General features: G+C 35.4%; 1 protein-coding gene across 1 annotated transcript in view; it reads left to right on the top strand.

Moving 5' to 3' along the window:
* The window catches only part of Cdc5l (cell division cycle 5 like), a 47500-nt gene extending 20991 nt beyond the window's left edge, over nt 1-26509 (top strand). The window contains exons 9-16 of the mRNA XM_047558672.1: nt 1740-1888; nt 3890-4052; nt 5691-5855; nt 7069-7149; nt 7429-7671; nt 11233-11430; nt 22769-22981; nt 24105-26509. Of these exons, the coding sequence (XP_047414628.1) occupies nt 1740-1888; nt 3890-4052; nt 5691-5855; nt 7069-7149; nt 7429-7671; nt 11233-11430; nt 22769-22981; nt 24105-24209 (1317 nt within the window). The 3' untranslated portion in view covers nt 24210-26509. The remainder of the gene's footprint in view (nt 1-1739; nt 1889-3889; nt 4053-5690; nt 5856-7068; nt 7150-7428; nt 7672-11232; nt 11431-22768; nt 22982-24104) is intronic.
* Nucleotides 26510-26747: the final 238 nt, after the last annotated feature.

Below are 26747 nucleotides of genomic sequence, written 5' to 3'. Positions count from 1 at the left end.
AGGATTGCTATTGGGTAGAGAAGTGCAAGGGCATGCTGCTGAAACTTGCCAGCTCTTCTGCTTGTGTCTCACCAACTTCAACAAACAACCTTTAGAGTATAGTGCTTGCTACCCCCTCTTTCCCACCTCTACCTCTTCTTCTTCCTCTACCTTTATTTTACTTTTGAACCATATGGATGGGGAAGGACATTCTGGAAAATATCCCTGTGTAACACAGTTGATAAGAGAATAATCCCCAATGTAGAGACAGCTTTCTGATGTACTAGCATTCTACTGGATCATCTCCTACTGTGTCAGACTTCTCTACTCTTCAGCCTGATCCTTTTTGGGGGTCTTTAAGTATAATGTATTTTATGCCTTTGCCTGCCTGAAATATTGGCATGTATTCTATACTCTGGGAGTATATAGATTTTGCAACTTGATTCTTATTTCTCCTAGTTCTCATGCATAAGTTCTAAACCCACACAAATTTCTTTCCAGGAAATGACTTGTATTTAGATAGCAAAAAACACAAATAGGACTTCAATAATGTGAAATTCAGGGTTCTTTCTCATGAATCAGAATATTCAGAATTATGGATTAACTTTTGCTCTGGTTATTTTTGTTTTACCTCAGAACTTAGTGTCCTGATATATTTTACTGTGCTAATGATTTCTGTGGGCTACAAATTTGCCCAGGGCATGAAGAAAGGTGCCTTATCTCTGCTCCATGATATTTAGGGCTCCAGGTAGGAAGACTCAGAACATGAGGGTGACTTGATAGATCTTTCCATATGTGGTGGTTGATACTGGTTGTTGGTTGGCTTCTTTCCAGGGAATATGTAGTGAATCTGGCTTGGGTTTTCTCCAAGCATAGTGGACTCAGAACAGTTGAAATTCTAATGTGGTGTCTCAGGGCTCCCATGTGCGTGTTGCAGTGAACTTGGTGGATAAGACATTATATTTTCTAAACTAACCTTTGAAGTCAAACAGTGTCACTTGTGATGTATTTCGTTGGTTTCAGGTGAATGACAAGTCCACCTACATTCAAGGGCAGGGGATCTAGAGCCTTGCCTTTTCATAATTGTGGTTGAATCAAACATGCAGTGTGAAAGAGATGATTGTGACCATCTTTGGAAAATAAAGCTTGCCACAGTCTCTGAGTTGGGGATCAAGAGATTCAAGGTGCAAAGGAAGTAATGAGGACAGGGTTATGGTGGAGGGATGAAAGGGAACATATTCCTTTTTGCCTAGAGATCAGACAAGACTTCTGAGAGGAACCTAGTTGTAGGAGTCTTGTGAAGTGTATTGGTCACTTAATTATCTTAATTTCCCAGTAGAAGAAACAGACTTAGAGACACTAATGAAGACTGGATAAAGAATTAGTAAAGAGGACCAGACTTAAAGCTGGGTGTTTGGACATTTAGCCTCAACTCACATTGGGAAATTTCAGTTCTTAGTATGTTATGATTATAAAGAGATGTGGCACGGGTAATAGGAGAAGCTTTTGGACAATGACAGTTTCATATGTGTGGCCCTTGACTTGTAAAACTGTGTTCTAGAATTTATGACTTCTGATGTGTTAGATTGACAGAAGAATGGTAGTATTGAAATCTATCATGGTATATTTGTTTTCACTCTTGGTTTTCACTGAGAACTAAGAATTTTGGCTGCTTCAAGATTTTTAAAGTAGGATCAGAAAAGAGGATTCTGCTAGCTTATCTAGACTGTTAAACATGCTTCCTTGTTTCTTGTTAATAGGAAGCCCAGAACCTCATGGCCTTGACCAATGTGGACACCCCATTAAAAGGTGGACTTAATACCCCATTGCATGAGAGTGACTTCTCAGGTGTGACTCCACAGCGGCAAGTCGTACAGACTCCAAACACAGTTCTTTCTACCCCATTCAGGTATTGTAAAAATAAACATATTTTGTGTTTTGGAAAACCTTGAGTCCAAGAACTTGGACAGCATGTTTGTTTTAGTTTGTTGACAAAGAATATAAATAAGTATTCAAGTTGCTTTTTTTACTTTCTCCTTACTCGTGGTAATAAATAACATTAATGGTATCAAGGAAATGGTTACATACTGTGCCATTTTTATTTTCAAAGTTTCAGATGCTATCACCTTGTTTCTGAACACTTTATATTTGATTGTAAAGATTAGATGAATCCATTGTTAGTGATCAATTGGTGAATTTTATAAAAATTGTAATCTTTTTAATGTATGTCTTACTGTTTTTTCCCTTAGCATTTTTATCTGAAAATTTTAAACATTCAGCTGGGTGCACATGCCTGTAATCCCAGCTGCTCAGGAGGCTGAGGCAGGAGGATCTTGAGTTCAAAGCCAGCCTCAGCAACAGGGAGGCGCTAGCAACTCAGTGAGACCCTGTCTCTAAGTAAAAGGCTGGGGATGTGGCTCAGTGGTTGAGTACCCCTGAGTTCAATCCCTGGTACCAAAAAAAAAAAAAGTTTTTTTTTTAAGCATTCACAAAATATGAAAGAATGGCAAAATGAACATCCATATACATATACCCAGTCACTTAGTTTCTATGACTTTTAACATTTTAATTTATGTAATATGTGATATTCGCTTTATCACACATCTGTCCATTTATCAATCCACTTTATTTTTTAAGGCATTTCAAAGTAGGTTGCAAATAATCAGTCCACATTCATGCCTAAATACACATGCATGTTATTAACTAGCGTTCAGTTTTCTTTGCAGTTCTTTTGTTTTAAGCTACTTTTTTGAAAAGGAGAATCTTTAAGATATAAATGTATGGAAACAAGTCATACTAAAATGGAATTTTAGTTTTTAAGGGATGACTATTTCAAGAATAAGTGTTTGGATATGTCCTTCTATGGGTTTAGGTTTCTTTAGACCGTTAAATTTATTCATGAAAGCAGAATCGAGAAGCACTGGCAGCCAATCCCAGTATGACATAACACTTCTTGTGAGGCTAAAGAAAGCCTAATCCTTCTTTTCCTGTGTATGTCTTGTCTTTCAACTAGATTGTAAGCTCCTTGGGGGGGAGGGACCATTTCTTATATGGTAACACCTCAGCTATTGGGAACAGCTCTATGGCAGCACCACCAGTCTGGAACACAGCCAAGATACAGGAAGTAAGCACTTCTGTCACCCACCAAAAGGCTTTGAACAAATTAAAACATAAGTTGCTGCAAAGTCTGTGTCCTTTCTTTCTTTATTTTTTGAGATGTGATCTTGCTGTGTTGCCCAGACGAATTCTGGCTACAGAATTCGTGATCCTCCCAGTGCAACCTCATGAGTAGCTGGGATTATAGGCCTGTGTCACCATGATGGCTTTGTCTATGGACTTTATTGCTAGAAGAGGCTTCTTAATCTTCACTCACATGTTTATACCTAGATGTGTTTTTAAAAGTGTGGTGTGTGGTTTCCAAACAAAATGTGAAGGAATGAATTACTTAAAAGTATGCAGTCGATGATAATGACAGTAATGACTAATGATGTGAGAGCTAACAACTTAATGGGGAGGAGACAAATGATAAGACAGACACCCTGAACTCAAAAGAGTCGTCTGGAGCCATTGAGTGTAATGGTCAGCCTTCCTGCCCACTACCTGTTCTTAGCCACCCTAACACATGAAGAAAAAGTTGAAATAATGTTTAGTGGACCTTGTTTAGGAAGATAATGTCAAATGTAATGACTGTTAGAAGTCAATAAAAGAAAAATACTGCATTCTGTGCTAACTAAACCAAACCTTTATTTTAACCTAGAAAACTAACTTAAAACCAGGCAGACATAATTTTTGGAATCTTGGTTTTTTCCGTATCTTCTGCATTCCCTGTTAAATAATGTATGTGAAAAACATTTGAAAGCACAATCCAAGTATAAGTAGCACTTTTATTAATTGATTTCTGTTTTTCTAGGACTCCTTCTAATGGAGCTGAAGGGCTAACTCCCCGGAGTGGAACAACCCCCAAACCAGTTACTAATTCTACTCCAGGTAGAACTCCACTTAGAGATAAGTTAAACATTAATCCAGAAGATGGAATGGCAGACTATAGTGATCCCTCTTATGTGAAACAGATGGTATGTGTCAATTCCCTTTTAATACTTGCTTTGTATTTTTAAAATTTTTTTCAAATATATTTTTTTAGATGTTGATAGACCTTTATTTTATTTATTTATTTATACGTGGCACTGAGAATCTAACCCAGTGCCTCACACATGCTAGGCAAGCGCTCTACCACTGAACCACTTTTTGATACTTTTAAAAAAATTATTTTTTTTGGGGTGGGGGATAATGTTGGGGATTGAACCTAGAGCCTTGAACATGCTAATAAGTAGGCACTCTACCACTGAGCTTACTGTATTCCCAGCCCTGAAAAAATGTTTTAAAAATATCTTATGGGCACCGAAGTAAAAATTCCCCCCATCAGTGTGTATTGCATATACTTTAAGAATCTATACATCTGTTAATGCCAGAAAACAAAAATGATTTGTAAGACTTGATGAAAGTGGTGGGGGAGGAACCTTTTGGGCTTATAAGTCTACTTTTCTTACTCTTAATATGTTTGAATATTGAAAATGTTGAAAGTAATGCTCCTTATATCTCTTATAATTTAAATTTTTATCATTTCCTAATGAATACTTTTCCTTTCTTGGGGGATACTTGTATTTTGTTTTTTTTCTTTGTTTCTATGAATGAAATTTTGAGTTTCAAAGCCTCATCAATTAGGTTTTGAACCTGACCTTCTATTTGCTCCATATATTTAGGACAGCCTTGATCTCAAAGCCAAGTTAATTTGTTTTTTTTTTTTTTTTTTTGTTGATTTCAATGAAGTTTTCTTTTGTATATATTACAAAGTGATATAGAAAGCTAACTATAAATAGTTAGAATTTTTGCTTCTGCCCATGTTACTGCTTTTATTACTTCATTATTGGGCCTTATTATTTGATTTCAAAGAAAATCATTGTGAAATTTTGGGGGGTGGGCATTGACCAAGGATTGGACTCAGGGGCACTCAAACCACTGAGCCACATCGCCAGCTCTATTTTGTATTTTATTTAAAGACAGGGTCTCACTGAGTTGCTTATTAGCACCTTGCCATTGCTGAGTGTGACTTTGAACTCAATGATCTTCCTGTTTCAGTCTCCTGCGTGCCACTCTGCCAGGCTGTTGTGAAGTTTTAAAAAATGAGTTCCAGTGATACTGATCTATCTTTAGTTTATAAATTAATTCTAACTTCATATATACATGTAGTTAATTTATAATTTAGTGCCTAAATTGATATCTACTAACGCCAACTCTGAAAAGCTATCTATGAATTAAACAAATTGAGAACCTATTCTGTGCAAAACACTCATCAGAAATTTGAGGGGATGTCCTTTGTCTTAATGATGTTTGTATTCTAGGGGACTTGGGAGACAAGGCTAGAAAGGTGAGCCAAGGATGTACTGGAAAATATTTTGGGTACCTGCTGGTTGCTTTGGGAACTTTTTATTAGTCCAAGAACAAGTTAACTTTTGTATTTATTCTTTTCATTTGCTATTAAATTTCCTTGTCAGAAATATATTCTTCCAAGTGAAAATCCAGTCTTTTTTCTGCCCTAGTGGAGGTGATTTCCAAACATCCTATTTTGGGCTAATTGGTTTTTTGAAATTTTTATAGAATATTTATTGAATACTTAATGTGTATAAGTGAGAAGTACCATTTCTTTTCTATAGGAAAGAGAATCTCGTGAACATCTCCGATTAGGATTGTTAGGACTTCCTGCCCCTAAGAATGATTTTGAAATCGTTTTACCTGAAAATGCTGAGAAGGAGCTGGAAGACCGTGAAGTAGATGATACTTACATCGAAGATGCTGCTGACGTGGATGCTCGAAAGCAGGTGGGTAATTGTGCTATAAAGAAGAGTGAGTGGTACTAAATGTGTCAGGAGGCTTAAAGAATGAGGAGTGTTTTTAAATGTCTCAAGAACTCTACTTAGAAGGTTTTTTTGATATTTAAAAAAAATTTATCCTAAATTACATGATTAATGATTTATATTCACTTATGCAAATCATAGTATATTCACAGTCTCTTGATGGGTGTTTTTGAAATGCATATTATGTACAGAGAAATTTAAATACTCTGTCAAATTCATTATGCTTCTCTAAAACACAAATAGTCTTTGCTTCAATCTAGTGAAGAAAAGATGTTAAAAGTAAGTCATCTTAGATTAGTTGGGTAAATAGTTTTAAGTCAGTGTAATAAAAAAACGAATTTGGAAATTGGGAAGAGTGTATCAGGAAGTATATAGTAATATGTTGTACTAATATATCTTATAGTTAATTATTTTCTCATTTGCACATAATAGCCCAGTAATGTGTTAGCTCCATTTTTGAAATGAAGAAATAGGCTCAAATGAATTAAGTTAACTTTTCTCAAGTCTTATGGTCGGTAAGTAGTAGGAAATCCCAAACTAAAACTGAGTTTATGTGACCCCTTTCACTAATTCTGTGGCAGTCCATTTTAGGATGATTTTATGTAGCTTTAATCTCGGGATTGATGTGAGAATGACATCAGTATAAATCATATTTTAGAGGTGAACCATCTGAATGTACTTTTTCATGGGGAGCAGTGGGTGGTACTTTTCATATTTTGCCTTCTCAGCTACTTTGAATTACATTTGCTTTCTCAGAAATGCCCAAATTTTAATATATTACCATATTATTTATAACTTGCGAATCAGGAAACATTGACTAGCTTTTTAAATTATAAGTCAGTAGCTTTGGGGTGAAAGGGAAGGATTGTGTTGTGGAAGTCTCCTTTGAGTTCAGGATTCTCATTTATACAAGAAAAGTGGTTGTCTGATGTATAGAGCCAGATAAATTTGGAGAGTGCTGTAGCAAACATTGAAATTTCTTAGTTTCTATTGTTTTGAGAATGAAAGGATAGATTAATTTTCATGGCCTTACTGTCACCTTTCTGCAAACGTATATAAATTTCTACAGATTTAGCTTTTGAACATTCTTGATCTTACACACTAAAATGTTTTTAGCTTTATTGAGAAGTGTCAAATACTGTGTAGCTGCAATAATGAATATAAAATTATTGTTTAGGCCATACGAGAGGCAGAGCGTGTAAAGGAAATGAAACGAATGCACAAAGCTGTCCAGAAAGATTTGCCAAGACCATCTGAAGTAAGTATTGAAATTTCTGACTTAGGAAGTTTTAAGTTTCTTTTTATATGATTGATGCTTTTTACATCATTCATAAATACTGTAAAACAAAATTTCATCTACTTCCTGGAATATAGTAAAGCAGGTCCCAATCGAGTCTTTAAATCACAGTAAGAATTTAGAAGGAAAAAAAAGGCTTTTGAAAATGTAGAACTGCTATTTAATTCTTGCTATAAAAGCACTAACATAAGTATGTTGCACTGATATGTTTGGTAATTGTACTTCTTTTATAATTTTTAGGTGAATGAAACTATTCTAAGACCCTTAAATGTAGAACCACCTCTAACAGATTTACAGAAAAGTGAAGAACTAATCAAAAAAGAAATGATCACAATGCTTCATTATGACCTTCTACATCACCCCTATGAGCCATCTGGAAATAAGAAAGGAAAAACTGTTGTATTTGGTACTAACAATTCCGAGCACATTGCTTATCTGGAACATAACCCTTATGAAAAGTTCTCCAAAGAAGAGCTGAAAAAGGTATGATTGAGCAGGAATATTTCTGTCATGAGATTTAAGCATTTGTTAGATGGTGTGTGTTGTGGACAAATGTGAACTTATTTTGCCACATTAATATTCATAAACAACTGAAGCATATGGTTAGGAGATAGATGTTTATATTAACTGTTAGGAAAAGGACATACTTTACTCTCACCTCACATGTGTATCAGATAAACCTGGTTCTGGTGGCAAGGTGTTTTGATTCATAAATATATTGATTTGTTCAATAATTGCTGCAATTGCCACTTTCTGTGTTCAATTCTGCTATCTCTGAAAAGAATCGAATGCCTTTAAAGCTCACCTACATACAGATCCTTCTTGACTTTCGATGGGGTTATATACTGATAAACCCATTATGAGTTGAAAATACTGTTAAGTTGAAAAAGCACTTAATACACCTAACCCACCAGATATCATGGTTTATCAACACAGTACACTGTAGAATGATCATGTGGTTTTCCGGGAGCTATGGGAGGAACAGCTTGCCAGCCTTTCAAGATAGTATTATACTGCCTATTGCTATCCTGGAAACAGATAAAAATTTAAGATTTAAAGTAAAGATTGAATTGGATGCATATTGCTTTCACACCATTGTAACATAAAAAGTCAAACCATTGTTATTTGGGGACCATCTACTTTAAAAATATTTATAGATGGACTGGGATTGTAGCTCGTGATAGAGCACTTGCCTAGCACAGGTGAGGCACTGGGTTTGATCCTCAGCACCAAATAAACAAAATAAAACAAAACAAAAAATCCCAAATAAATAAAATAAAGGTTAAATTCTTTAAAAAAATTTATAGAGTAAACCATTCACCTGTTCAAAGAAAGGAAATACTTTATATGAAATCCCCTCATGATTTCCCTCTACTCTTTTATATAAGGAAACAATTTCTTGTATAAAGTCTGTATCCAGCCTCACCCTCAATATGCATTTTATTCTTTCTCCTTTGATAGATCAAATATCTGTGATTATGAATAGAAATCTGTACAGTAGCATAAGAAAATAGTTTATTTTCTAGTTGGAAGCTGCTGTGTTTGAAATTCTCTTCTAAAACTCATGCTGAAATTTAATTGCTGTTGTAATAATGTTAAGAAGTGATTAGATCTGAAGGCTACACCTTCATGAGTGGGTTGGTTTTATCTGGAGTGAGTGAGTTATCTTGGGATTAATGCCTTCTGTTTTGTTATGGTGCAGTAAGAAAGCATTACCAGATGTATCCCTGTGATTTTGGACTTCCTAGCCTCCAGAACTGTGAGAAAGAAATTTTTTTTCTTTTTAAAATTACCCAATCTGTGGTTTCCTGTTTTAGCAACAAAAAATGGGCTAAGACAGAAGTAAAGCAGTCATTTGCTTAATTCTTTTTTTCTTTTAATATTAGACCCTGAGGGGCAGTGATGACTCTAATTTGAAATGAGCTGCTGCACAGTTGGGAGAAATTACAGGATTCTTTCTCCCATCTCCTCTAATGCATTATCCCTCTTTACACCTTTCTCAGTTTCTCACTATTTTCAGAAAAATATGTATTAGTATAAACTAGTACATATTTCTTATAGGAGTTTTAGATAATAGAAAAAGGGGGGAGGGTTTAGATTTATATATCAACAACTTGCCCCTGATTTCTAAGTAACTTTGAATTACTTTTTTTTGGTAAGTGGGATAGTGAAACTGACTTTTGTTGAGTGCCTTCTATCTGTTAAGCACATTTAATCATTGAATTAGGGTTGAGACTCAGGTTCTGAAATCAATACTTGAACAGTGAAAATATGAGGAAAAGGAATTTAGAAAATAAATATTCCTAAATTTATTTTATGTATGGAAATATGAAACAAGGATCACATTGTGCTTTTAGAGGTTCTATAGGGGATACATTTCTAATACAACCTTTAAAAGTAACAGTTCTAAATATTGCTTTGGGATTATTTGAAACAGATAATATTAAATATTCTCCCATATTTTATCTGTGCATTCCTCTTTGTTCCAAAAAGAATTTGAAACAGCTATTTTAAGCAGATTCTTTATTCTTACTCTTTAAAGATGACTTAGCTACATTCTCTCCTGATAAGAGTTAAACTTGTAAATTTTTACTATGTACAATTTCAGAGTGTACCGTTTCTTTTTGAATGAGGTTTCAGATTTTCATTATGTTAAAATGGTGTGTTTTCAGTTTCCCTTGAGAGGTGTTGCTTAACAATATCAGTACTTTATTTTCTATGTACATAATTTTGCAGTTTTGTTAAAGTTTTGGGTTCTTTTTTGTCATTTCTTTTGATTTTTTAAAAACATATATTGACGTGTTTATTTTCCAACATTACTGGAATGATTGAAAATCTATAAGGCATGGAAGGTGGTTGTCAGTTTTTCATTAGCCACACAATGCCAGGGTCTAGAACAGGTTTGTGATATGTTCATGGAATTCTGTGTGTCTGGTGTGGGACTGAACTCTTTAATATATTGTTCACTTATCCTAATGACAAACATATCAGGTTTGGAGGTGTTATCTCCATTTTGTGGATGAGAAATGGACTCAGAGAAATTAAACAATTCAGACAGCTACTTAAATGTTAAAGCTGTGATCTAACCCCCGCCTGTTTTGCATCTTCCCTGTCATTCTCTCATTTTAAACTGTTCCTTTTGTAGCGAACTGAAGCTAATTTATGATCTTCATTTATGCCTCCATTCTGGTTCTCTGGCAATGTTAGGGGTATTCTTTCAGGATGAGAAAAAAAAGGCTTGTGTCAAAAGGAGTTCTGATTCCCCTTCACTGTTCTGTGAGGTGATGAGTATGAGGTGGAATGGGAAAGTGAATGGAGCACACCCAACCTTTGGTGCCATTTGGCTTAGATTCTTTGTCTGCTTACTAGTGATGTGGTCTTGAACAAATTTAGTCTCTGAGCCTCAGTTTCATCAGCTTTAAAAGAAGGTTAAGCTCGATGTGGTGGCACATGCCTGTGATCCCAGTTCTTGGAAGGCTGAGGCAGGAGAATTGCAAGTTCAAAGTCAGCCTCAACAACTTTGTGAGGCTGTGTCTCAAAATTAAAAATAAAGAGGGCTGGGGATGTGACTCCGTGGTTAAGTGCCCCTGGGTTCAATCCCTGTACCAAAAAAACAAAAACAAACAAACAAACAAAAAACAATAAAAAAACCTCAGGTGAATATTGGTACTTTGTAAGGTAGTTACGATCTTTGGAGATAATATGGGTAAAATTTTTAAACTAAGTTTCCGACACATTATAGATTATTAACTAAGAAATGGTATCTGCTACGAGTAAAAACAAACGATGTTTATATTGTTGGGGAAACAGATGCTTGACATTTTAAAATCAGTCTGTATTGACTTATAGACATAGTAATTCAATTAATATGAATTATAGGCTTAGGTATTGCCCCCTCATCCTTCCACAAAATGATGAACCAACCAAAACTCCTTGCCTTAGGCCTAAGGAAGGAGGAAAAAAAACCTACTCTTTTTAAACTTTCCTCTGGTGATGACAAGTATTTGGAGTACTTAAACTCTCTGAAATTATTATTCTAAACAGGCCCAGGATGTTCTTGTGCAGGAGATGGAAGTGGTAAAACAAGGAATGAGCCATGGAGAACTCTCCAGTGAAGCTTATAACCAGGTGTGGGAAGAATGCTACAGTCAAGTTTTATATCTTCCTGGGCAGAGCCGCTACACACGGGCTAATCTAGCTAGCAAAAAGGACAGAATTGAATCACTTGAAAAGAGGCTTGAGGTTGGTATCCCTTTGAAATTCTGATTCAAATGTACCTTGATTTAAGTTATGAAGTAAATAATGCCACTGGTTACACCTTCAGTAAAATAAACTTGAGCTGCTTTTTGCCTTTGCAATTTTTGAAGGAAACTAAACTGAAGCATTGGATCATTCTTGACTTTGTTCATTGGGTTTTCACAATTACTGGCCTTCTAAAGAGTACCCTGCAGGTTAACCACAGGTCAGTCAGTACCTTTTAGATGTGGGAGCAGCCACCAAATTGATAACTGGTTACTCACAACAATGTAGATTAATACTGTAATAGTCTCTTTTCTCTACAAAGAGATCTCAGTGGTATCAAGGAGTTTCCTTTCTATAGCCAAGGCAGCACACGTACAAAACTTTGATAGTTTTTCTATCTTCTGATTCCTGTAAGTTTGAGTTAGAGGGTAGAGTTGGATTACTTAGACAATGGCTTCTAGGATTTTCCATGCCTATGTAAACATTGAAACCTACTAGACGCAGTTTCATGGCATGTGGTTTCTTAAAATAGTCTGCATGTTTTGAATTCCAGAATCTGTATAGATTTTGCCAGTGGCATGTAAATTGTGGTTCATAGACCACCAGGCTGCCTTGTGGATTCCTAATGTTGGTCTTTAGGGATATATCAAAGACCAAGATGGGATGGGAAGGAGAAGGGGTACTTAAAGCAGTTGCTTGCAGAAAATGGCCTTAGTTTCCTCTTTTATGAGATTACTAATTTTTCTTTACAGGAAACAGATTTGAGAATATTTTTATTTAGGGTTAAATCCAGACAGAGTAAAATCACTTGAGGTGGTTGGGACTGTGTGGAACCAGAGAAAGGATTAGGAAGAAGCAGTATCTTTTCATTTTAAAGTTATTCTAAGTCTTAATTTAACCTTTAAGATCACATGTGTAGGCATCTGATGGTTAATGCCCATGAACCTCTGTTTTCAGTTAGTGGGAAATTAGTGTTTCTTAAGTAATTCTCATCTTGGGTGAAATCTTATTTCAGGGCTGCTGCTTATTCTAGTTGTATTACTAACTTCCAGCAGGGTGTGCTGTTGCTCTGTGTTTTAATTTTGAGTTAAAGTTGGGGAAAGTAGACCGTCAGTGGTTAAATTGAACATTATACTTCTGTAGTGTAGGCTTCATTTCTTATAAATGGTAGTTAACAGTGTAATTCTGATCTAAGGTCAGCATCATAATTGATTGGAGAGCTATTTGGAAAGATTCCTTGTAACATTTATATATAAATACGTAGGTCTCTCACTTAGTTTGAAAATCTCATTTGAGGTGGGTAAACTCTTTCTGCCGCAAATGGGAAGGACATTTTGTGCTGTTTAAAATAAAAAGAAAAAAAAAAAAAAAGAAGTTTTTCCCTAAATCTCATTTAGTTTGTTGAGGCACTAACTTTCATGACAGCAAATAAAAGTGTCACAAAGTGAGTGGTGCCATAAAGTACAGTAATTTTTATTTCGATGTTGAATTGGTCTTGTGAATTTTGAAGGGAAAAATACAGAAAGAACCACTGCTGTTCTTTTGGAGATTTATTTGGGTCGTTTATGAGCAACCATTAAAAACATGTGGTTCTCTTTGTTCAGTTCAGTACCAGGAACTGAAATCTTCCGTTGAACTATTTTTGTTGAAGGATTGGTGACTTTGGAAGAATATTCATAAAACAGTCTGAAGTAATTTTTCTCTTCTTGACTCCTGGATAACTTCCTTTATTGTTTATCCAGCTAGTTACTTTTAAGAAATACTTAATCAGATCCTTTAATTTAGTAAAATATGCTTATTTCAAATGAAAGTTCATTAAATCTTTGAGAAGAAAAGCAACTCAGAGACCCAAATAAACAAATCCCCATTTTATTTGTATCCATCCCTAATTCAGAACTATATTTCTCTTTGCTTTTGAAGACACAGCTTTACTGGTTTAAAATACATAAATATTTTATTTCAATTGTGGTAATTCTTTCATCATTTCAGTTGATTGCTAAATTATAAACATTATTCAAAGTTTGTTGTGGGGACGGAACCCCAGTTACATTGTATAAACTAAATGCTACACTTAAATTATCCTTTCCACTTTCAGGTTTAGGGAGACAGGCCTTTCTGGGCAAGCACCATGGCTGCCAGTGTGTTGATTTTTGCTGCCATGAACTTTGGAACAGTGAATCTAAATTGTGGCCTTATCACAACCTAACAAGCAAGATGAAACCCAGCTTTGTGGTGGCGGGTGTCTCCCAAGTGTTTATGCCCTGAGGTTTATATTGGAGCTACTCTTTGAGCCATTACTCATGATTAATATTTGAAACTTAGCACTTAAATGAAAATCCTTAAGATACCCATTTAAAACTAACAGAACCATCTCAGTTTTTCTGTAGAACATGGTAGGGTGTGTGTGTCCAGAGTCTGTTAAATACATAGAATCTGTAGTTATGGGTCAGAAGTAAGTGGAAAAGGCTTTTGAATTATAACCAAGTCCATATATTTTATTCTGCTCTAGAGACAGATTTAACTTCAGAACCTTGCCAGACATTTGTGTGTAAAAGAAGGGGGCGGCAACAGCAGCAGCAGCAGCAGCAGCAGCAGCAAGCAGGCATGAGAGCTCACTTCAGAAAAAGCATAGCATGGAGGGCATTTTAATATGGTAGCAAAAAGTTCTGTGCATTTTAATAGCTTCAGAGGATTAAGTGTCTGGTAGCATAGTAGAGTGATTGCTATTTCTAGTGCTACCCAAAGTAAGAAGAAAATCTTGATTTCTGTTCAGTGCCTCTTTTTTTTTTTTTTTTTAAAGGAAAGAAGGATGACTGTAATTCATTGTAGGGAATTTTTCATAAAATGTTTAAAAATAAAAGGGCCGTACAAAATTAAATAAAATAAAAATTTACTCATGCATTTAGTGTCTTTCTGAACGTCTGCTACGTACTAGACACTGTTCTAGGTTCTGGTGGACATAGTGGGGAACAAGATAGATGAACTCTCCACTCTTGTGGGCTGCAGTTATCTGAAAATGCCGAATGTGGAGAACTTCATTTTCTGATGATGCCAGACAAATGAGTCATTTCTGTATTTGGGAAGTGCAAATAGAATTCGAAGTGTTCTAATTTGTTTCCACTTTAAGTGGAAATAGGAAATAATCTGAAGACATAATTATTTTGAGTGAAATAATTTCCAGTAGGTGCAAAAGTGAAATGAAAAGTCTGAATTTAGGCCTGCTATTAAATTTAATAGTATTTGAAATAGTATCTAAACTGCTGTGTTGAGGAAGTTTGGCTGAAAAGTGGATTTTGTCATGTTAGCTATAAAAATGGAAAGGCTTTCCTTAGAGGTAGAAACTAGGTCCAGAAGTAATACTTCTCCCTGTATTTTACTGGCACAGTCAATGTAGTCAAGAAATATTATGTAACATTGACTTCTTGGAAATAAAGTAACTTAAAGAACACAGATAACACATTTAAAATCCTTCTCAGTGTTTTTATAAAACTCTTCTGAGGACCCCTGACTTTCCTGAGGATTATATTTCAGCAAAATTGACTGCACAATGGATCCCATTTTCTCAGTGATTTTCATTATTAAGTCAGATATTTTTACATAGGAAAAAAAATATCCTTCATACTTCAGAGTGAAAACCTAGGGTAAAGATTAAGTTGGCGGGCGGTGCTGTTTGGAGAGTTATGTGTTGGAAGTACCACAGCAGGTTTATGCTTTTGTTCCCTGGAGTGTGTAATGTAGTGTAGGAGAGGAGTTCCCAGTCCTGTGGAATATTCTGTCCCAAGTTGTGCTCTCTGCCATAGGTATTAAAGTATTGACAGATTTCTTAGTTGTTTCTAGCAAGAACTCTGAGAGCTGGACCAGGGACTTCCTTGGTACAACCATTTTGCTTCTTGAATTTGTTTCAGGCAGTTCACATGTTTTATTTCCTAACCTATGGAGCTGTAAAGTGCTCCGCGATGCTTTGTTAGTGTATTGCTACCCTTGGAAATGTTTTTATTAGGCTTTCCCTCACTGGTTAGCTTGCTTTGCAGGGATTCAGTTGGATGGTTGCTAACTCTGATATATGATGACAGTAATCACTTACTTGGTCCTGCATCTCATCAGTAAAGGGAAGGTTCACTGAAGAAACTCAATGCTAGTGAGGAGTATGGAGATGAAAGGAAAGTCACTCACGGGCTCTTATTTGCAAATGTTTTGGTGATTGAACCACATCTTTACTATTATAGGATCATATTGCTGAATGATGGACTAGGAAGTGGAACTGCCATCAACAGTGTATTTATTTTGGGTATTCTTAAACCTGTTTTTACAGTGGTATAAGGTTATATTCTGGGCCCCCAAGCAAGAGTTTCAGTGAGGGATGCTCTTAATTTTTCTGAACTTCACTGTAACAGACTTTACTGAAGACAGTATTGGAGACCCAAGGATAATGTGTTTATTTTGGAATTACTTAAGCTTAGTAACCTTAACAAACTCAGTGAGCTTGAAAGTAACAATTACACTTTTATAAGTCCCATACAGCTCTCTTTTGTAATGACCCGAGGAAACACTTATGGTTCCACTGATTCATCTCCTGGGGACCATTGGTTTTCCATTGGTCTCTGGCCAGTCCTTTTTAGACAGTTTCTCTTCTATGCATTTTAAAAAATAACATTTTTAGATGTTTTTCTAAAAATAATACCTGTGCTTTGTAGAAAATTTAAGAGAAGTAGGAAAAATATAGAAGAAAAGACGTCCACTGTCCAACCATAATCACCTCAAACATTTTCGTACATAGACATGTACGTAATCTTTTTTTTTTTTTTTTTTTAAACGTGTAGATGAAGGGAGGAAGGTGTTTTAAAACTAAATTGGGGACATCTTGTACTACATTTTTCATTTAATAGTATAATATTGTAAATATAATTTTTTTGAAAAGAGAAACTTGATCATTTGCTTTCATTTAAAGTCTGTAGCAAAGATTAGCTTTATTGAACTCTCCAAATAATTAAACACTAGTTATATATTTTGCCCTACTTCTTTTTTTTTTTCCTGTAAAATTTTTCCGAGGTGTTTATTGTTCTGTAGTTTTATAGCTTATTAAGAATAAAAGAATCAGGAATTTAAAAACATAAACTGGGGAAATGTTTAGCTTTTAGCTTTTTTCATGTCCCAGAATTCATATACAGGTTAATATTTATATCAGGGAAAGAATGATGGGCAGTTCCATTAATTAAGGTATGATTTACTTATGTCTAGAATAATTTGCTTTTCAGAGTGCTCTCTGGTGGCAATACCATTCAGTACCACAGCTTGAATTTCTTTAGGCATGTTTGCATTTCAGGGGTTAAGGCAAAGAGGATACTTGGTTTATTAGCAGTGATATGGCCTGATGTCTTGGGGTTTAAAGTAAGACACAACTGCAGTGGCATCATTGCTTAGTGGCTTGGTGGCCTAGGGCAAGTTACTTAACCTCTACGAGTCTCACATTTCCTTATCTTAAAATTCAGGTGGGTAATAGCTTTTATTTAATGGGAATGAATTTGTAATACTGTAAGACGTTTAAAACGCTAGCAGATAGCAAATGTTATTAAGTGTAAATTTTCTCACAAGTTTGCATAAGTCTGTATACCTTGGAGTTGCCTAAATTGAATTAAACTTGGTTTGGTACTAGGAAGTATCAAGAAGTAAGTTCACTTGAACAGTGGTGGCCAAATTTTTATATTTTGTAGGTTTTGATGAATGTCTGAAGTTTGAGACATGGGCTGATTTTAGGAAAGACATCTGTATCTCTGAGTGATGCTTAAAACTGATTTTGGTTATAAAAGAATTTTACATCATGCACTTAATTGAACATTTCATGTAATTGGTATGTTGAAATAGTCATAAATTTTAATGTCTGATATTTTGTTTTACTGATGTTTCATGGTGGTTAGAGTAGATATTGAATTTGAAAATTTTAAATTAATAATTTTGTGGTACTAAGGTTTAGATCTAAGAGCTTTTTACCTCTGGGCTCGTCCCTAGCCTTTTCTTTTTAAGTTTTTAAAAAATTTGAGATAGGGTTTTGCTAAGTTGCTGAAGCTAGCCTCAAACTTGAGATCCTCCTGCCTGAGCCTCCTGAATTTCTGGGTTAACAGACATGTACCTCAGTGCCAGACTTGAATTTAAATTTAAAAAGAAATTTTTATTACAAGAATTTTAAAATATACCTTATAGTAGACTAGTTTAATGATTCTTCATGTATTACCTAACTATAATAGTCATCAGAGCATAGTCATTCGTTTAACTATCTCCCATTCACTGTTATTTTGAAGCAAATTCCAGTTCTTGTAAAGTAGAATTACAGTGCATAAAATTTGTTAGCCTTGATCTCCCTACTCATTTATATATTACATATATTTCTATTCGTCTGCTTTGGATTGAATTTTACCCTTAGTGAGACCCTGTCTCAAAATAAAACATTTAACAAAAGGGCTGGGGATATATGCTCAGTGGTAAAGCATCTGGGTTCCATGCCCAGTATCAAGAGAAAGAAAGAAAGCCAGCTCACTTAGCAAATGGAGGATTCTTGTCCACATCCATCTTGCCAGAAGACTGATTAAAGAGCAGTTTATAGAGCTTTGGTAGCCAAATGATGTACGTCTGATCCTAATTGCCTTGTCATAAGATGCTTTTCAGGTCAGCAAATCTTAAGAACAGAGATTGTTGCTTTCTCAGACTGTAGTCTTGATACCGACTAGTTTGCCCATGTGAAGTTCCTGTCGTATTACACGGGGGACAGGCTAGAGCAGGTAGCTGCCCTGAAGCCCTCTTAATGATCACCAAATTCATGGTAATGAAAGAAAACATATTTCACCCGATTATTGTGGAAGCAAAGGGTCAGGTGAGGTTAAATAGGGAGTTGGGCATGAGATCTGGTCTCAATGCTCAACTTCACTAACTCCACTACTATTAGATGCTTCAAGAAGACTCTGAAGTATATCTGCAAGTACATGGAGGCTGAGTGTCCTTTATCTGAAATGCTTGGGCCCAAAAGTGTTTTGGATTTCAGATTTTGGAATATTTGTGTATGTATAGCAAGATATCTTGGTGATTGGAACTAAGTCTGAACACAGAATTCATATATATTTCATGTATACATTATACATGTAGGCTAAAGGTAACTTTATAAAGTATTTTAAATAATCTTGTGCATTTCGACTGTGACCTGTCAGATGAGGTTAGGTGTGGATTTTCCACTTATGGATTAAAATGTTTTGGGTTTTGGAGCATTTCAGATTAGGGCTGCTCAGCTCATCTTGTACAAATATTTGAATAGCATTTTTTGAAAATTTTTGATAAATAAGCTCTAAGATGTAATGGTCTGAGAAGCTTTTTTTTGAGACCCTTTGATAAATCAGCTGTGGGATGCAGTACAACTCCTAAGCAAATATTGTTCAGGATAGTTGCAAATGCTTACTTTAAAAAAAAAAACAACTTAAAAATATAACTTTTTTCCTTGATGATTCATTGTATTGTAAACTGTAAGTTTTGTACGGGCATAGGTGAGGATGATTTAAAGTTGCTCTGTCCCATGTGTATTTCATGTTTCTGAAGCATTTTAAGCAGTCATAGATTGAGCATTTTACAAAACATGCTGATAACCTTTCTTTACATTTTAGGCAGCAGATGTAAGATAACTAAAATCAAATACTAAAAACTATCTTCTATTTCTTCTTTATATATCTGATGACTTAACTTTATATAGTTTTTAACTAAATTAATTTTTTCCTGTGCTTAAGTTTACTGTTGTATAAAGTTATTTCCATATTTGCTTGGAATCTTAGCACAATATAGTCGAGCCAAAGGACTTTTATGAAGTTTGAGCTAAATGTAATTGTTGGCAATAAATTGAAACTAACAACTTTGAAGTTTTAAAATCCCTGGTGGTTTGGGAGTAGTAAATGAATAACTCAACTGAATGAGGTGAGGTAATTCCCAGATACAGTGTACTAATAATACTAAATGTACCTTGATGACTAATTAAACAGTTTCTGAGCATAGGCATTAAGCTGTCACATGAAATTAGAAATTGAATATCCATGGAGAGCAATCATTGTAAAGCTAATGGAGTTATCCTAACCAATGAAAATGTTAATTTGTATGACTAATTTAAAAAAAAACACTGTATTAATTTGAAATTCTATGCTCTTAAATTCTTTTGGATGTGTATTTGAATCCACATATAATTGGAGTGTCTAATACGGGTATTCTTAGAACATGCTGAAGTGTAGTACAAGGAACTTGTTGAAATTAGTTGTTCATTTCTTTTGGGGAAGGGGAACTTTTTGGTGGGTGTAGTTGAGAAAACCCCTCATGTCTAGCTCCTGTGATGACTGTCAGAATTAGTTCTCCATCCTAATTGCTTGTTAGAACTACGTGGGGACTTTAAAGACACAAAGTTCTGAGACCATTTAAATCTGATTTGGGGGCTAGAGCACCGGCACTGGCAGATTTTAAAAACTCCACAGGTAATTTTAAAGTTTAACCTTGGTTGAAAGCTTCTGGTTAAAAAACCACACACCAGGAATATTTGAAGTGGGAGAAGATGAGGGCAAATTATTGTCTTCTTTCCTTGTTTGTGCTGTAAAATTTATGAGGGTGGAAATTTTGCCTTAAAAATCGATCTTGCTCCTCCTTCTTACCACCTTTCTAAAGTTTAGGCTCAGAAAGTATTTTGATTTTGGGGGTTAGGAAGAGATTCTTGTATTTTATATTCAGAAGAATTGATGAGGAGGATTGTCTTGTCCTTGGAGATGATGTTTCTATTAATTGGGTGCTTTATTTTCATAATAGCTTTATTGAGGTATAAATCACATACCATATAGTTAAACTCTCTCGAGTTTACTATTTAGTTGTTTTTAGTATGTTCATAGTTGTACAACTGTTACAAATCAATTTTAGAAGATTTTCATCATTCCAGAAAGAAACCCTGTACCTGTTGGTGGTCACTCCCTGTTGTTCTTCCTAACTTGTCCATCCCTAGGAAACCATTAATCTACTCTCTGAATCTGTGTATTTGCTTATTCTGGACATTTCATGTAGTGGAATCATACAATTGTCTTTCGTGGCTTCTTTCACTAAACAACATTTTCAAGGTTTATCCATGTTATAGCATATATTAATACTTTATTTCTTTTTATGGCTGAATAATAACCCACTGTATAGATAATGCCACATTTTGTTCATCCATTTATCAGTTGATAGATATTTGGGTTTTCTACCTTTTGACTACTATGAATAGTGCTGCTTATGAACAGTGGGTAGAGATTTTTGTGTGGGCATGTTTTCAGTTCTCTTGGGTATATGTGGAACAAAATTGCTGGGTCAGTGTACTTGGATACTTGCTTCACCTCATTTGAACTTTAGGGTTAGAAAATCTTCCTGCGGAGTTAAAGAACACCCCAAGTTCATGTTCTAATAATATCACTGTGTAGGACAGAGGTCCTGTGTGTGTTATTTGATCTGGCATTTCTCAAAAGGCAAACTGCCCACTTAAAAGAAGGAACAGCTGTTGTTCCTTGCTTTATTTCCAGGAGGGGTCCACATAGTCTCTTATTAAAGTTGGAAGGAATTTAAAGAAGATTTTAAAGTCTCCTCTGTAATCCCTTAGTCATTAGAGAGGAGAGCAAAATGGTTGAATTTCATAGTATCTGCAAAATAATAATTGTAATCAGAGTGAACATTGTTGACTGCTCATTCCATACCAGGTTGTGCGTAGCCAAGGGTTTTTATATACATTTGATTTAAACTTCATAATAACTTTTAGCAGTGACTGCCATTTTACTACTGACAGAGAAGTGGATATACAGAGGTTAAATAACTTGCATCAACTCAAAAAAGCTGGGTGACTCTGCTGGGTAGTAAGAGTGCCTTTCTTATCTGCTGTACCATGCTGCCTACCTTCTCCAGGATTTGATGACCCTTCTAGAAGATATATTGTGCCATAGAACTTAACTTTGATTTGTTACCTATTAGAGGATAATGGTTTCTTTTTAAATGGTATTAGTAGTTTACATGGATTTATTCTTCAACTGAAGAAGAAAAAAATTTAACTTTTATAAAATGCTGAAGAAATGCATGGTTTTAAAGGAGCATTAATTTTTAGATCCATCTCATGTTTCTAAGGCACATGCCTGCAGTGCCATCCCCTGCTGCCTTTGACTTTGACTTAGTAAACTGAGCTAGAGATGGAAAGGTATGAAGTGCTACTTTTCCAGAAATACTATACATTTTGAGAGTTTTTTTTTTTCATCTTTACATATTCTGATCATAAGACACTGAGATTGAACCTGTTTGTTTTGAAATCAGACTTGAAGTGGATGTTTCAGAATTGTTACATGGAAAGTTATGTATTTGTTCTGGTGATTTTTATTGTTTCTATCCCATACAGAATAACCTTGGTATGGTTTTTATGTCAGTATTTTGCATTTGACAGTATTTTTCTCCATGGTGCCATTTCTGAGTACCGTTTTCCCGACCCCACATTTACTATCTCAGCAAAGATAGTATTTGTATTATCACACAGTCTCCCTTGTTATAGGGTGCTCTTAGATACATAATTTTGTATTACACATATTTTTTTGAGTATCAGGGATTGAACCCAGGGGCACTTAACCACTGAGTAACATCCCCAGCCCTTATTTATGTTTTATTAGAGACAGGGTCTTGCTGAGTTGCTTAGGGACTTCCACAAATTGATGGGGCTGGGTTTGAACTTAAGATCCTCCTGCCTCAGCCTCCCGAGTCACTGGGATTACAGATATGTGCCACCATACCCGGCTTAGAAGTGCATTTTTTTTAATCATGCATTTTATTTTTTAAAATAATAGTTTTTAGTTGTAGATGGACACAATACCTTTATTATATTTTTATGTGGTGCTGAGGATCCAACCCAGGGCCTCATACGTGCTAGGTGAGCATGCTACCACTGAGCCACAACCCCAGCCCCAGAAGTGCATTTTTGAGATATAAATGATGAACTTGGGCTGCTGCCAGTCCAAAACTGATGCAGACAAATGATGGCAGAAGCTATTTTCAGAAAGTAGACAGGAGTTTTCCTATACTATGAAAATCAAGACTGTGAGATGGGTGAAGTTGTTATAATAGATGATAGATTATTTAGGACTAACCTGGAAAACCCATCAGGTGCAAGATAAATTCTTCCTAAGTCTAATTCTGTGTTACAGTAGTTGAGGTATAAGGAACTCTAGTGTGTTTGCTTTGAGGCACATAGATGAAACCTGTGGTACCTTTTTGACTATTACTTAATAGCCTGGTTTTTAAATGTATGTCTATGTAACTCCCCCTTCCTCAGATAAACAGGGGTCACATGACTACAGAAGCTAAGAGAGCTGCAAAAATGGAAAAGAAGATGAAAATTTTGCTTGGAGGTTACCAATCTCGTGCTATGGGGCTCATGAAACAGTTGAATGACTTGTGGGATCAAATTGAACAGGCTCACTTAGAGTTACGCACTTTTGAAGAACTCAAGAAACATGAAGATTCTGCTATTCCCCGGAGGCTAGAGGTAATATTGTTTTGCCTCAAAGCATTGCTTAGGACAGCTGCAAAGAATTATCAGAGCTTTCCTTTTTTCTTTCTCTTGTGTGGGGTATTTCCGAAGTTGGTATTGGCAGGCCTTTCCCTTTTTCTTTTCTTTTTTTTTTTAATTTATGTTTTTCTACGTTTTTTATTGGTGCATTCTAGTTGTACATAATGGTGGGATTTGTTGTTACATTTTCATTCATGCACAGGAGCTAACAATATAATTTGGCAAGTACACTGGCAGTCCTTTCCAAGAAGAGTCTCCCCTTTTTGACTTTTTAGTTTAGACCTGTACACCAGGCAAATGATGGATCCACAGACATTCTTATTTTCTCTCTTGTGCATTGACACACTATAAAATGGAATGACTCTTTTTTTAGTGTTTTTTATTGTTCATGAGGATTATACATAATAGTGGGATTCGTTGTGACACATTCATACATACACATAACATAATTTGCTCAATACCACCCCTCAGTGCTTCCCCTAGCCCTCCTTTAATCCCCTTCCTTTGCTGTACTGTTCTTCCTTCTGTTTTCATGAGATCCATTTTTTATTCCTTTTCTCTCTCTAGCTTCCACACGTGAGAGAAAAACATGGACTAATTTTTGTGATTTGTCCCCCTGCAACTTAATTGCACCCCATTTGTGTAGCTGTATGAGGGGCAGCTAAAGCAACGTCCTTTGGTTTTGTAACTTTGGATGCCGGGAACCTAGCTAGCAATTCCAGAACATCAAATTCCTTTGGCCAGGTGTGGTTTAGATTTATCTCCTAAGTGTGCATGACAACTCCTGCCCAGTTACAAGGGAAGTCAGGGCTTATTTTAGTGCATTTATGGGTATTGATAGGACAGTACTGTCTTGTTTATTTGGGTAGCAGAGATTTTACAAGGTGGTAATCATAGGACCAAAGCAAAGCATGGCTGTAGTACTGGTTTTCCAGCAAAACTATTTGCTTTGTCTGTTTCTCTTTGGGGAATGTGTGCCTCTTAAGAATTAGAAATTAACCCAGCTGTTTCTAAGATGACAGAGTAGCATCAGATAGTTTTAATTAATTTTCTCATACTTACACATGAAATAATTATTTAATGTTTTTATCTGTTCAAGTGCCTAAAAGAAGATGTGCAGCGACAACAGGACAGAGAAAAAGAGCTTCAGCATAGATATGCTGATTTGCTGCTGGAGAAGGAGACTTTACAGTCAAAATTCTGAAGCACAGTTTATATTCTGTCACAGGACAAATTAATTGCTGGTTTTCATACTCTGCAAGGCTGAAACTGATGTTTATCTTCATTGACAAATTTACCCACCATCTGTGGTTTCTCAGTTGTTTATTTTAAATGATATTGATTTTACATTCTATGTTAAAGACTTTTAACCGGACAGGACAGATAAGGGTTTGAATTATTAAGATGATCATTCTTTTACCAATGTCATATTTGCAAGAATTTTTAGTTTTGGCCTTTTAATTTAAAAAGCCTGACTCTAAATTGTTGCCTGTGAGTAAACCCTTGAATAAAAATAAAATATAAAAAATTGAGAATGTATCCTTTTGTTTGAAGTAACTAGAGTTTCCACAAATCAACTGTGTACTCTGTGTCATATTTAATAACTTGTAGGTAATCAGAATGACAATTCAGTGTCTTAACTTTAGTTGTGAAGAGGCAATCCTTTATGACTTCAACATAGAATGGTCATTTCTCTGCACTGACAAGATTAACTTTTTAATACCTCAGAATTTTTTTTTCAGTGTTACTTTAGGGAAGGCCTCTTCTCTGCCAGCTACTTAAGACTGTGTATGGATTATAACTTAAAAGATTTAATTTTCCTTGACCAGTTATTTTCTTGTAATTATGTTTTTGACAAAGACATTTTAAAGGTTGATTTTAGCAAGGCCATCAAATTTCATTAAAGCTCTGTATTTGGCTTAAGCCAAACAGGTCAGTTGCATAGCTATAGAATTTGGGGAATGGGTAGAAGTAGGAAGATTAATTTTATAGCAATTCATATGAAATCATTTAGTACAGTATTAGTTGCTTACAAGCTCAGTATAGGCCAAATTATGTGTTGGACTCACCAAAAAAGTTTGCTCAATCTTAGAAGTTAGGGACTAGAAGGAGAAAGAAGGGACTCATTCATTCATCTGTTCATTCATTCACTCATTCGCCAGCTGTGTATTGTGCTGGAGTCTTGGGGATAGAACAATGATTCACATAGTCTTGGTTCTGGTTTTGTGGCCTGTACAGTCTGTTGAGAATGATAGACAATTTAAAATCCACATGTTTATTGGGTGACTCTTATGTGTCAGTCATTTAAATATTGGAGATGGGCGGTTATTAAAACGAAGTTCTTGTTCTCACAGAGTGACAATTGTTGGGAGGGAATACTAAACATCGAGGGAAAGTTCAGATCATGAATTTTAGATTTTATGGAGGAAATTAAAATAGGACAATATGATCAAAGAGATCACTTGAAAGATCTAACATTTAAGATAACGTTGAATTGCCACTTTAGGAAGAGCCATCCTTGTGAGATTCAAGGAAAGCAAATCCTAGGCAGAGTGAATAGCTTGCACAAGCCTCTGGTGTGTCTGAGGAACAAAGGAGGAACATTATGACTGGGGTGTTAAGAGGGGTGTTGAGTAGGCCCACACGTATGAAGACATGGTATGAAATTGGGTCTTATTTCAAGTACAAAGGGAAGCTATGAGAACATTCTAAACAAAGGAATGACAGATCAGATTTGGTTTTAGAAACATTACTCTGGCCATTATTGTGTAATGTCTCAGTTTGAGGTAGGGAAGCTAGTTAATTTAGGAGCCCTACTCAGTAAACTGAACAAATAGTAATAGGGTCTCAAACTAGGGTTGAGGCAGGGTGAGGTGGGGTTGGAGGATGGAGCTAGGTGGAGAGATTTGAGAAGTAATACTTATGTAGTCTTAGGCCATAAATTGATATTTTTCTGATATCTAGTCATTTAGTTCTACTTTTTCTAGTAATTTTTCCTGGGTTTTCTAAGAAATACTCAGTATCCTCTATGGATAATGGTAATATTTCTTAAATATGTTCATTTCATTTTTATTGCATGTTTTGTTGACTGATATGTTTAGAACAATGTTAAATGATGATGATGGTGGATATTGTTTTGTTTCTGGTTTTAATGGGAATATGCATAGTGTTTTAAGTTGGCTATTTGACTTACATGTTCTTTATATAGATAGTATCTCTATTTTTAACTTTCAAAGATTTTGAATTAGAAATGGCTCTTGAATCTTGTCACATAGACTTTGGGGGCATCTGTTAAGATGATCATATAGTTTTTCTCATTTTGGTATGTTGATGACTTACATTAATGGACTTTGCAACATTAAACCATCTGTACTCCTGGAACCAGGTGGATTCATTTTTAAAAATTGTTTTTAAACACTTCATTGTTTATTTGCATTTATGTAGTTGAATTATAAGGGTTTGAAATAGTTGATCTAATAATAAAGACTCATTTTGTTGTCAGAATTTGAAGTAATGCACATACTTACAGCCTAAAAAAATCAAGAATGCAAAATTTCAAAATGGGTAGTCTCATTCTGTTGCTTGCTACTTATGCTTTTGTCACATGGCAGAGCCACTTTCTCTGGTAAATAGATACACTATCATTGTTCATTAGTGTTCTGGAAAGCCAAGGCTTCTTCACCAGCACCATTCTGAGCAGTGTTGGCGACTTGTAACCCTCACGTTGATCATGTTTTCTCTC

Source organism: Sciurus carolinensis, chromosome 7 (genome assembly GCF_902686445.1).
Source record: "Sciurus carolinensis chromosome 7, mSciCar1.2, whole genome shotgun sequence".
Taxonomy (NCBI): domain Eukaryota; kingdom Metazoa; phylum Chordata; class Mammalia; order Rodentia; family Sciuridae; genus Sciurus; species Sciurus carolinensis.
Note: the sequence above shows the minus strand (reverse complement) of the source record. Positions and strands in the feature narration are given on the sequence as shown.